Source organism: Macaca mulatta, chromosome 12 (assembly GCF_049350105.2).
Source record: "Macaca mulatta isolate MMU2019108-1 chromosome 12, T2T-MMU8v2.0, whole genome shotgun sequence".
Classification (NCBI taxonomy): domain Eukaryota; kingdom Metazoa; phylum Chordata; class Mammalia; order Primates; family Cercopithecidae; genus Macaca; species Macaca mulatta.
In genome coordinates, this window is record NC_133417.1 from 75665376 (window position 1) to 75678125 (window position 12750).

Here is a 12750-nt window from a genome sequence, read left to right on the forward strand (position 1 = left end):
GATTGCAATCCTTCCCCCCACCACCATTAAAAAAAAAAAAAAAAAAACTTTCAAATTGAAGAAGCAAAGTTTGATCCTTTCCTTGTTGAGAGATGAGAACAATAGCAGCTTTCTGCTCTAGCACAGCTTCAAAAGGCTGCCGAGGGACTGCTCTGAGAATTCTTGGTTGTAGATAACTGAAGAAATGCATGTGCAGCCTCCTGCGATTCAGTGCCGCATTAGCACGGGGGAAATAATTCTGCCCCCACCCTCCCAGAACCTTTAGTATAGCAACGATTTAACTAGGCAGATATAGGCAATTGCAAAGTTGAGTCTCCTTGGCAAGGAAGGGGGAGATCCAGCCAGTTAAGAAACATCTTACTGTGAAAGTCCAAAGAATTAAGAATTTGCTGAAATGATCTAAATAATATCTAGATTTTTAAAAAATCAGCTGGAGAGGGGTGACTGTCTAGTTGGATTTATGCCAGAGCCGTGCATCCCTTCTTGCTTCAAGAAAATGCCCGAGGCGAGGTACCAAGCTTGGGCTCGAAGTAGCAACCCCAGAGTTAATCCCAGAGAGCGCAGAGCTGGTCCGTCCCCTGAGCAAGTGTCGCTGCGGGTTCACCTATCCGCCTCTTCCTCTCTCAGGTGGCAAGCAGTTGGCGCTCGCCGCCCGCCCGCGAAGAAACTGCAATGCAAACTTCCCAGCCTCGGAACCCCGCTGCTTGGAGAGCAGCTCCGCTGTGCCAGCCGCAGCCAGGAGACTGGTATTCAACCTCCCCGCCCCCCGCCACGGTTAAAGTTTGCTCCACATTCGCAGCTCCCACCCCACCCCCATCTCCGCCCCGAGGCAGGAGGACCACATAGGAGTTCCTGGGTCCACCGTGCGCAAACACACCCACCAACAAAAGAAAGCCCATTAAATCTTCCCTCCTGTGAACTCGCGCCCCAGCGGATACCTCTTTGAACTGACCCCCGCCCCCGCAGCCCCCGCGCTGTCTGGGGCGCGCCTGGCCCTCCTGGGCATGCTCCCTCCCCCCGGCTGCGCACTTTTGCAGCGCGCTCGGTCTTTGATGTCTCTTTACATTATGGCAGAGCAGCCACACGCTCTTCCCGGGCGCAGGGCTTTGTGTAATGGAACTGACATTTGGCCTTGATACCTGTATCTCTTGGTGATTGCAACAAATTTCTAAAATAAATATTGTACTTTGATCTCCCAGCATTGCATTTTTAATGGACGCTCTCAACATTACTTCATTAAGAACTTTTTTCAGGAGCTCCGAGGGCCAAGGGGGTTGGGGGAGACTAAACAGCTATTCGGCAAAGTCTCTCTCCAAACTTCAGCTGGGGCCTGGGAGGACCGGACTCTGGGCGGGTTTTCACAAATGGAGATGAGGCCGAGAGCAGCCGACTGCGACCACTCAAGAGAGGGCCTTCTGTACGCTCAGCACAGTCCTAAAGACCTTGCATATATTAACTCTTAAACCTACAGCCACTCTACAAGGGGTGCACTATTGTAACTCCCATTTTACAAACCGCAAAACTGAGGTACACAGAGGCTGAGTACCTTGCTTGCCAAGGTCACCAACTAGAAAGTGTCAAGGCGGGAAAAATGTCTTCAGAGAGCTCGGACTCCGAGCTCTTAACCACCAAGCCACTAACTTTCACCCTGTTGCCCACTGATGGTGGTTTAACTGACTAGTGGGGGCATCTTGAAGAAAAAGCTAACTCCTATAACTATGGAGATGTGAAACGGCTCTTCTGGCCTTTTTGGGAAAGTAGCTATCAGATTCAACAAAAAGGGCTGCCTTCCATCCTGCTTAGCCAGGCCCTGCAAGCCTTCCTGGGAAAGGAGACTTCGAAGAGCTCAAGGGAGCTAGAAAGGAAACAAGCGCTAAGGCACCAGATCGCTTCGACGGTGCGGGCATGTGCAGGCGCGAGTGCGTGCCAAGGGACTCTCTGGCCTCTGACTTGCATCCGGGAAAGGGCTCCCTCGGGTCCCACGCTTCTCCAAGACTCAAACCCTGGACCGGACCGTGGTAAGGAGCAGGTCGGCCACGCCTCCGATGAAACCACTAAGGTCTCTCCCCTTCTCCGCTCCCAGAGCAGCTGATCTCATCTTCAGAAGCCAGATCGGGTTGGCCAAGCTCTGTGGTCGCCGCTCGCGTTCTAGAGGGGACAGCTCGTTGCGGGAGAAGGGCGCGGTGCGAGTGCAGGATGTGCGAGGGACCCATTGTTTTTGGGTCGCAAGCAGCCCACCCGTCTTCAGTACGATATTCTCTCCCGCAGTCTCGCCCGTGGGAGAAGGTGGGCCCGGAGGCATCGCGTCCCCGACCCCTGATGGAAGTGCGGAGGGCATCCTTATACGGCCCAGACTCCGAGTCCACTGTAGTTAGGCTAACCTCTGACGCTGCACTGGGAGATAGGTCATCCCGTCCGTCGTCTCCCGTCCGTCCCCGGTCGCGGTGCGGTTCCGTGAGGAAGACGGGCAGAGAGGCCGGGCGCGAGCTGATTAGGGGCTCCCCCACGGTCGGCGGCCTGGAGAGTGGAGACCGTGTCCGCCAGGAGGTGGGTGGGGGAAAGGAGTAGGCCGAGCTCTGCAGTGCGGTCTCGCGAGCCGGGGCCGCTAGGCCTCCAACACGGTTCCGCGCCCCTAATGCCCCAGGGCGGTGAGGACCCCTCGGCGCCCCGCCCATCTCTTCCTCCTTCCCGGCCCGCGCGCCCTGGGGAAGCGATCCCGGGGGAAGTGATCCCGGGGTCTGCAGTACCGGGGCAGGACGCGCCTTGCGCCCTGGGCCTGGAGGAGGCAGACGGCCCTCCTCGGCAGGAAGTGAGCGGCCAGGGAGGGATGGGGATCACCCAAGCCCCGGAAAGCGCGACCCTGCCCATGGCAAAGCACGCCCCGCGCCTGGTGAGGAACTTTTTGTTTCCAAAGGTGACAGGAACAAATTTGTACTGACTTTTCTCCCCCCTTCGGGGTTCTCTCTAATATGATTTGTGGTTTGTGGAACCACAACAACCAGGCTTCCTAGACCGCGCCTCACTTTTTTCGAGTAGTTCTTGGTCTGTCAGGCTTGCGAGAGCGCGCGCTGCCTTGGCGGGGCTCCGAGCGAGAAATCACCAGCGGTACTGGGGCTTTCGGCCCCCCACAGCCCGGCCCGGGCCTCCTGGGGGTCCAGGGTGGCCTAGGGAGAAGGGGGCGGAACAGCACAGCTTCTCCCCCTCAGATGGGCATGACGGGTCGCCTTGGGTGTCCTGCCAAGCTCAGCTTTGAGGGTATGCGCGGCGCGGGTGTTTTTCCCAGGTCCACACTTTGCAAAAGTTGTGGCCTGAGGAAAACTTCCAGGTCGCCAGCAGGAACGTCACAGGAGAGCCCCGGTAGCTCGTCAGGCGGGTGGCCCTGGAGCGTGCGCGCCACCCAACGCCGCGCTGGGCGGCCGCCCGGCCCCGCCCCAGGCCGGGCGCGGTCGGTCCCACGCCCCACCGGGGGCCTCGCTTGGGTCCGCTGTGTGCGCGGGCGGGTGAGTGTGCGGCGAGGGTGCAGGGTGTGCAAATAAATACAGGGGAGAGTTACACTCCTTCCTGTCTCAAAGTCCGGCGCCTGGAAGCCGAAGGCAGATTTTTCTAGAGATAACAAAGACACTTTGTCACTTTGGGCGCTGCCTCGGTGCAAATCTTTAATTGCAAGTGTGTGTGGGGGGGGTTGGGAGGGCGGGAAGAGTGTCTCGAGCAACCCAAGCGCGGGTCTCCAGGCGGCAAGGCCCCCTTTGATCAGGAAAATCCAATTATTTGTGTATATACATTTCCCACATAGTGATTACTTCATTAATTGTCCCGCCTTTATCTCCTCCCTTCCCATCCCCCCTAATAATCAGTTCTTTTATCCAGACCAACAAACACACCATAGGAGCTTTGTGGATTCAAAGGATTTGCTTTCGCTTCTGAAAGAGCCTCTATTCTTTGATGATTGGGTAGCGGCAAACTTCAAAGCCATAAATCTTCCCTCTGACTGGCTGGCGGCCCAGCAAAGTCCTTATCAAATTCTTGGAGGTGATCCTGAAGCGCTCAGACCGCGCGCGGGGCTAGCGAGCGGGGCGCGGCGAGGGGCGAGGGCGGGGAGGGCCCCGGCGCGCAGAGCAGGCGCCGGGGAGGCAGGCTGGGCGGTCGTTCGTCCTCGCCTTCGGGTGTCCATGCCTCGGTGGCGGCGCCCCGCTCCGCAGCCAGCGGCCTGCAAGCCGTAACCATGGCCGCGGTGGCCGTCCTCCGGAACGACTCGCTGCAGGCCTTTCTCCAGGTTAGGGCCGAGCCCGGAGGGGGCGGGAGAAAGGTGGAAAAGGCCACGTCCGGATCTCTCCTGGTACTCCCTGCACCTTGAACCTCAAAGGGAACCCAACCGATGGGTGCAGCTGGAGCCTGGCCTAGGGGTACCCACGCCAACTTCACACCTAATCCGGTGTGGCCTTTGCGGGAGGGACGCGTGGATCCGGGATTGTTCGGAGGTGCCCGGCTGGCCGAGAACAGGACTGGAGCTCACCCTGCTGGGCCCTCCTGCTGACTTCAGCCTGGGGCGGGCCGGGGAGGAGCGCGAGGGCAGTGAGGACAAGAGAGCTTAAAAGATGGGAGGGAGGGTGGCCGGGCGGCGGGGTTGTGGGTGTTTCCCGACTCTTACTGACCACCGAGCCGGGAGCGGCCCGTCGGACGCCTCCCCCTCCCACTTTGCGCCTGCTTCCTCTAAGGCTGGACGGCGTCTCAGTGCACCAAGTAGTTTAGCAAGAAGCGCTCGCGTGCCCCACGTTCAGGTAGTGCAGGCACCAAAAGTTTCCCGCGGCCGGTGGGTGCGTGCGTGGAGTGCGGTGGCGGGGGAGGGACGGCCGGGACGGAAGAGTGGCGGCAGTATAATAGTGGGCGTGGGGTCGGCGGGCTGGCCCGGAGTCCGCGCTTGGAGCTAACCTTTTGTCTCTTCTCCTCCCTCCCTCGCCGCCTATGCAGGACCGCACCCCCAGCGCCTCCCCGGACCTGGGCAAGCACTCGCCCCTGGCACTGCTGGCCGCCACCTGTAGCCGCATCGGCCAGCCTGGCGCGACGGCGCCCCCGGACTTCCTGCAGGTGCCCTACGACCCCGCGCTGGGCTCACCCTCCAGGCTCTTCCACCCGTGGACCGCCGACATGCCGGCGCACTCGCCAGGCGCACTGCCGCCCCCGCACCCCAGCCTGGGGCTGACGCCGCAGAAGACGCACCTGCAGCCGTCCTTCGGGGCTGCGCACGAGCTTCCCCTCACACCCCCCGCCGACCCCTCGTACCCCTACGAGTTCTCGCCGGTCAAGATGCTGCCCTCGAGCATGGCGGCTCTGCCCGCCAGCTGCGCGCCCGCCTACGTGCCCTACGCGGCGCAGGCCGCGCTGCCGCCCGGCTACTCCAACCTGCTGCCCCCGCCGCCGCCGCCGCCCCCGCCGCCCACCTGCCGCCAGTTGTCACCCAACCCGGCCCCCGACGACCTCCCGTGGTGGAGCATCCCGCAGGCGGGGGCCGGACCGGGGGCCTCCGGGGTTCCGGGAAGCAGCCTCTCCGGAGCCTGTGCCGGGGCTCCCCACGCGCCCCGCTTCCCCGCCTCTGCGGCCGCTGCTGCTGCGGCCGCCGCCGCCCTGCAAAGAGGCTTGGTGTTGGGCCCGTCGGACTTTGCGCAGTACCAGAGCCAGATCGCCGCGCTGCTGCAGACCAAGGCCCCCCTGGCGGCCACGGCCAGGAGGTGCCGCCGCTGCCGCTGCCCCAACTGCCAGGCGGCGGGCGGCGCCCCCGAGGCGGAGCCGGGCAAGAAGAAGCAGCACGTGTGCCACGTGCCGGGCTGCGGCAAGGTGTACGGGAAGACGTCGCACCTGAAGGCGCACCTGCGCTGGCACACGGGCGAGCGGCCCTTCGTGTGCAACTGGCTCTTCTGCGGGAAGAGCTTCACGCGCTCGGACGAGCTGCAGCGGCACCTGCGGACTCACACGGGCGAGAAGCGCTTCGCCTGCCCGGAGTGCGGCAAGCGCTTCATGCGCAGCGACCACCTCGCCAAGCACGTGAAGACGCACCAGAATAAGAAGCTCAAAGTCGCTGAGGCCGGGGTTAAGCGGGAGGACCCGCGGGACCTGTGAGCCCTCCCGGAGGTGGACCCCCTTCCCAGCACCTCTGCGGGAGATCCGGGGACCTGTGGGCAGCTGGCGGAGGGGAGACTCAGCAGACGGACCCTCCCTGTTGCCTGCCTCCCAAAATGGAGCCAGGCTCCCAGCTTCCCCTACCCTCGGACACAGGGACCTAGTTCCCAGGAGCGGGGAGGTAGGGTTGGTGCTGGGGCATTTGGGTTATAATTGGGAGCTCTGCCTTACCCCAGGGCGGTTCCAAACTCTAAACCGTTCCCACCGTCTGGGAGACCTACAGTTTTGGGGGACCACCCTGGGCTGGCCTTGTATATAGGAAATGCTGCTGAAATGAAGCGAAAGGAACTTGGGAGATTTGAAATAGTGCTCGGGTTTTCGCTAGGACCGGTTTGGGCTTTGTACAGGTTATTTAATAGCTTTGTTAAAAATAATTATAATAATTATAACATTAATAAAAATGTTGCTTTTGTCTTCAGCTCCATGCAGAGCTACAGCATGATATGTCTCTGTAAAGTGATCAGCAGTTGCACCGTGAAAATAAATACGTTAACTCAGGGGTCACTACAGGAAGACCCCGCTGAGCCGGTCTCATTTGATCTTTTCTTCTTCTGGGAGGCTGTACTAAGGGGTAGGGTTTCACCGGGAATTTGATGGTTCCTATAGTCTCCCTATGTCGGAGGTTTCTTTGGTTTGGAAGAATCTGGGCAAATGTGTTGGGTTCAGGAATGGAAAAAGGCAGGCAATTCCGTTTTGTGGTAAAGAGGTAGGGCAAGATTTTTCAATCACAACTTGAGTTTCTCTTGCGGCCTTAGGACTTCACCCGAGACTGTTTCTCTTTCAAGTTTGCTTTTACCTCACGAATTCCTTGTGGCTTTCCATTTGTTGGTACTCTCGGGACAGGTTACAACTATGCTGGTGTTAAGAGAGGTATTAGAGGCGCGAGGGTCTGTTCACAGGTGAGACTCTGGGGAGAGGTACAGAGAAAAGGGACCCTTGTTCACCTGGGAAAAAACCAAGAAGATAGTTTGCCAGACGTTACTCCTGTATTTCAGTCCCGTCACGATACCCAGCGTTGTCTTGCTTGTTTTCTTCTTAATCTTGCTGTGGAAATCTTAACAAGTCTTATTTCACAGTAACAACCCAGGGATTTCTGGTTAGGCCAGGACGTTTAGTTCCATTTTGTATCTGAATTTTATTATGTTTTAAATCATTGAAGTAGTCTAAGATTTTCTCAGGGAAGAACCAGGAATACTCACAGTTTGGAAATGTGGAAATAGGGTATTTTTTTGTGTAGGTGCCTCGCCTTTCTCTAAAAGTTGAAGTTTTGAAGTTTACAAATGTTTTATCAAGTGTCTAACTCCTTGATATTTTCTAATATTTGAGTTTTTAAACCTGTAACTGCACGTTTAATCAGCAGTTAAATCTTCTGACTTAAGATTAGCAAAGAATAGAAAATGTTCTAAATTTTATTAACATGTTAAGCTAGCATCATTAATGCCGAATTTTAATAGAGCCGAATAATCTGTTCATGATAGTAGAAGTGTCTACAAATTGATAGGATTTCACAGTTTACAAACTGCTTTTACCTTGCCTTTTGTTTGAAGTCAAACTGAAGGATCAGTTCTTAAAAGCTTTGAGGGTTGTTCTTGAATTCTTATATGAAGTAAAACACAAACATCAACATAATTCGGGTGAAAATTACTTTTATACTCCTAAGAAATAGCATTTTTTTATTCTGTAACTTGGGACAAGGTAGTAAATGAGTATTAGATTCATAGTGGCAATATGCCATAGAATAACGGATACTGGAACTATTTAATGACTAATTAGAATGTGAGTCTTCATGGTTCTTCACCTGGTAAGAGGAGTTTGGGTTAAATTTTCAAGCGTGTGGCAGTTTTGCAAGCAATAGTGATGAAGTTGCTAGGCAGTAACATTAATATACACCTAAATATGTAATCTTAATCAAAATCATTAGATCTAAGTCATTATATTAAGATTACACATTTTGATGTATAAATCAATGTGAAAAGTTACAGAAACTCTCACCTTTCCCTAAAAAGTTACAGAAACTCCCATCTGAACCATACCCCAGGATTAACTATAGATTCAGAAAAGGATTTTTGAAAAGTTTTGGGAAAGAGGAATCCTTGTTAGAGAGTGAAAAGACCAAGGGCTTTGGTCTTTTTGAAATGATTTGAAATGATTCTTTCATCTAAAAGAATGACCTTGGTAGAGAAAGAAAAATAGCAATTTAAAAATGAGTCTACTAGCTATTATTGACAGAGCCAATCATTTATTTAGTATCCAAACAGAAGAAGTGTTGAAGATAAAGTTTTCTTATAATTTTTTTGGTTAAGCATATGGAATTTAATATCTAAAGAAATGAGATATTGGAGATAGATAACTCTGTGGTTATTAAGAGGAAAAACTAGATAAACTATATACAATTTTTTAAAGCAGAACAAAGTTATATGACAAAATAACTTTCTTATGGTTTTACTTAATTGCACCTGCAAATTGAAAAAGTATGGTCTTTAACTTGGTACAACTGAAAGGCTTGCTGATTGTACACTGCAAATCTGATAGAATTTGTAACATTTAAAAAGTAGGCAGCATTTAAAAAGTAAGTTTAATCCACCAACTTTATTCAAGGTTTCACTTAAAGATCCCAGCACACAATTCAATTAAGTTTAAAAAACTAATTGAAGAAAATATGTTAATGATTGCCTCAAATGTCAGTAGACATTGTAGATTTTAAAGCAACTGTTTTGTTAGCATGCAAATATAATGTAGAGTGTTACATTCTTTAAAAATACTAAAATTCATGTGATGTTACTTTAATTTTAACAGTTTTTGGACCATTTTGAGCAAGAGCATGGAAACATGGAGAAATTGAAATATCAGTAAATTAGAAATTAGTAAACTGAAATATCAGTTAATTTAGAATTGTGCATTTCTGAATTTATTAACACTGTAGTTTTCTGCTTTTCTCAAGAAAAAATTGTGTAGTAATACCCTTAACTGATCACTAGTTTTAAATAGTTCTGATAATGAATGAAAGTAAATAATGTTAAAGAAAATACAATTGTAATCTCCATGTTATTCTCTAGTTTCAACTAGTGTTTAAATCTTGTGACTATATTATATTTTCTTTTTTTTTTTTTTTTTTTTTTTGAAATGGAGTCTCTCTCTGTCGCCAGGCTACAGTGCAGTGGCACCATCTCAGCTAACTGCAACCTCTGCCTCCCGGGTTCAAGCAGTTCTCCTGCCTCAGCCTCCTAAGTACCTGGGACTACAGGTGCGTGCCACCACACCTGGCTAATTTTTGTATGTTTAGTAGAGACGGGGTTTTACCATGTTGGCCAGGATGGTCTCGATCTCCTGACCTTATGATCTGCCCACCTTGGCCTCCCAAAGTGCTGGGATTACAGGCGTGAGCCACTGTGCCCTGCCTTATATTGTATATTCTTTTAAATTATTTTACCTTAATCAAACAAGACATGCCAATTAAAAAATGAATCTTGCCAAGAATGCCTCTTGCAGAAACCTATTTGAAACAATGACATTTGTAGAAAAGTCAGGTTTTTTTTACCCCAAGATGTACTATTTTCTATTCTAATATTGTGGTGTTTTAAGTATTAGTTTAAAGCAACATCGTCAGTGTTTTCTATTTATTTCATTTCTGCTATGACTGTTTCACAGAATGTTTTTATAGCTGTAGCTATGACTTCAAATTCATGTAAACATCTAGTAAGTTGTTTGGGACTCCAAAATTGCAAGCCACTTTACTTGCATTAGCTCATCACATTAAATAATGACAAGTCAAGGTAAGTTGACCATTCTCACTGGGAAATAGCCTGTGTTATAGAATCAGATTCAAACCTTAAGCTTTGTGTTATAGTAAGTGCAATTATAGTTTGCTAATGTCCCAAATTGAGGGCCACTCAAAACAAGTGATATTAATTTTCTGTTAAATATCATGACCTTCTTCTGGTTTGCATGATAGAGAGAACTTTAAAAGAGTAAGAGACCCAGGGCAGTTTTGAAATGTTATGCACCAACATAGTTCAATAGAGTAGGAAAAAATAAGGAAAATAGATAAGATGTATGTTGGTAATGAGATATATGTTTAGATTAATACAACAAAAGAACATGTTTCATTATTGGACCACTATAATGGTAACCTGATTAGTGTGGCATGTGATTTATTTAATATAGACAGTAAATTTTTCTCTGATGTTGTTCAGACTCAACACATTTTTGTATAAAGATCTTGATGTCCGTTGCTCCTTCCTTGATTATTTTTAAAGAATCTGATATGTTGCCAGAGACAGCAGTGTTTCAGATTAATTTATGGACATTGTAGAATAATTTAATGTTCCTGACTATAATGAACAAGTGGTATTTGTTCAACAAAGATGTAATCAAACAGCTATGGACTGATAGTTTCTCAGTTGTTTTGCTATTACAACTTATTACCAATTGAAGATTTGTACATGAAGATTGATATAGTTTCATGCTGACATTTTGATGACTTCCCTTTCTAGACCTCATGCACTTTTCTTTCCGTGTCTTCAGCAATTATCTAAAGTATAATCCTCCACTGGATATTTGAGACTTAATTCATAAATCAACCCATGCATATGAACTATAGTAGTATCTGCACAACACATAATAACCCACATTAACTAATATATTTTGGTTGTCTACCTAATACCAAAATTTAATTCAGGGTAAATAAACCCAGCTCTCAGTTTGATACCACCGGGAAAATCTGCAGCTTTCCCTTTTTAAAAAGTTGTTTCGGCAGTATGAAGATTCATTATGCCTATTTTGAAATGGAAGTTTGTTTAACAGTAAAACTATTCATCTAATATTTTCATTACTTGTCAAAATTCTGACATCAAAATACACTAAAATTTTCTAAAGTCTAAGGCAGTGTCTTCATGTCATCTGATTTTTTCATATAGTTAAACCAGTCATATATGGGTGCTTTCTAATCATTTTATGTTTAGCATAATCTAAAACACAGATGGAAAACATCTGGCCCTCAGCTTAATTTTACCCAATTCATGAGGCAAATATCAAGGCTAACTCATTTATGCTTATGGTTGGGAAAATGTGTCCTAATTTTAAAAATATTTGGTGGCAACTTCCTAAAAGTCTACATCAGATACCATGAAAGCTCATTTCTCTTATCTCTATGTGAGTTTTATTCTTATAAATTCTATGTCTTGCTTTCTTTTCCATTCTGACTTGTGGATGTCACATGTCTTCTATATATTCATGTCCATCTCTAGCATGGAAACTTTCATTTTGTGTCATGTGTCTCTCTTGCTTTCCTCAAAGTATTTATGTCCATGATTTTATTTTGCTCCCAATAATGCAGAACTCAACAGGATTCTAAACTGTAGTAGTTTAAATCTATTGTTTCGGTTTTTTATTGTTGTTGTTGTTTGAAACAGAGTCTCACCCTGTCACCCAGGCTGGAGTGCAGTGGCACGATCTTGGCTCACTGCAACTTCTGCCTCCTGGATTCAAGTGATTCTCCTGCCTCAGCCTCCCAAGTAGTGGGATTACAGGTGCCCGGCATCACACCCAGCTAATTTTTTTTTTTTTTTTTTTTTTTTTTTTTGAGACAGAGTCTCGCTCTGCCACCCAGGCTGAAGTGCAGTGGTGCTGTGTCCGCTCACCGCAAGCTCCACCTCCCGGGTTCACGCCATTCTCCTGCCTCAGCCTCCCGAGTAGCTGGGACTACAGGCGCCCGCCACCACACCGGACTAATTTTTTGTATTTTTAGTAGAGACAGGGTTTCACTGTCTTAGCCAGTATGGTCTCGATTTCCTGACCTTGTGATCTGCCCACCTCGGCCTCCCAAAGTGCTGGGATTACAGGTGTGAGCCACCACGCCCAGCCCTAATTTTTGTATTTTAGTAGAGATGGAGTTTCACCACATTGGCCAGGCTGGTCTCGAACTCCTGACCTCAGATGATTCACCCACCTCAGTCTCCCAAAGTGCCGGGATTACAGGTGTGAGCCACCATGCTTGACTGTATTTTTAATAGACATTTGTATTCTTTGGTGTAAATTTTACAAGTGCATGAATTAAATTTATAGTTCTATTTGTTGATTCAATTCATATTTTATTTAGTACATTGCTGATGTTTCCTGTGAATTTGTGAACATCAGTAGGAAAAATACATGACAATTGAAAGTAAAATTATAAAATATAATGGTTTGAGGTAATACTTGTTTGATTTTAGTAAGTAAAAAATATACAAATGAAGTATATTTATATACCTAAGTCATTAAACATAGCCCTTTATTTCTTGAGCTATAATTTTAATAAGGGGGAATGTGAACTAAGACCTATAAGCACATAGCTATGTATATTTCTCATTGTGGTTATTACCTTTGATGGAGACTTGTTTTTCTTTTAAGCCTTTTTCTCCCCTTTTTGATCGTTGAAGTCCATGTTGTCTCTTGATAGTACTGCAGACAACTGCCAGGAAAGTCATCATGGTAAGAAATTCTGTAGTGAGCCTGGGTTTGAAGTAGAAAGTTGCCAAATTGTTTTCTAGAGAGAAAGCACTCCCTTCGTCAGTCATGCTTCAGACTTGTCAATAGCAA

General features: G+C 48.7%; 1 protein-coding gene and 1 pseudogene across 2 annotated transcripts; one reads left to right on the top strand and one right to left on the bottom strand.

The window, feature by feature from the left end:
* Positions 1-2258: 2258 nt before the first annotated feature.
* On the bottom strand, positions 2259-3330 carry LOC100423577 (uncharacterized; annotated as a pseudogene).
* Positions 3331-4046: 716 nt separating this feature from the next.
* On the top strand, positions 4047-9200 carry SP5 (Sp5 transcription factor). 2 transcript variants are annotated; one of them, XM_001082704.5, is made up of 2 exons: positions 4047-4273; positions 4969-6592. In XM_001082704.5, the coding sequence occupies exons 1-2, from the start codon at positions 4223-4225 to the stop codon at positions 6112-6114; spliced, it is 1197 nt and encodes a 398-aa protein (XP_001082704.1). In that variant the 5' UTR covers positions 4047-4222; the 3' UTR covers positions 6115-6592. The 2 variants fall into 2 exon arrangements, with proteins under 2 accessions (XP_001082704.1, XP_028686663.2); XM_028830830.2 differs by lacking the exon at positions 4047-4273 and adding an exon at positions 4482-4778 and having other exon boundaries at positions 4969-9200.
* The last annotated feature ends 3550 nt before the right edge of the window (positions 9201-12750 follow it).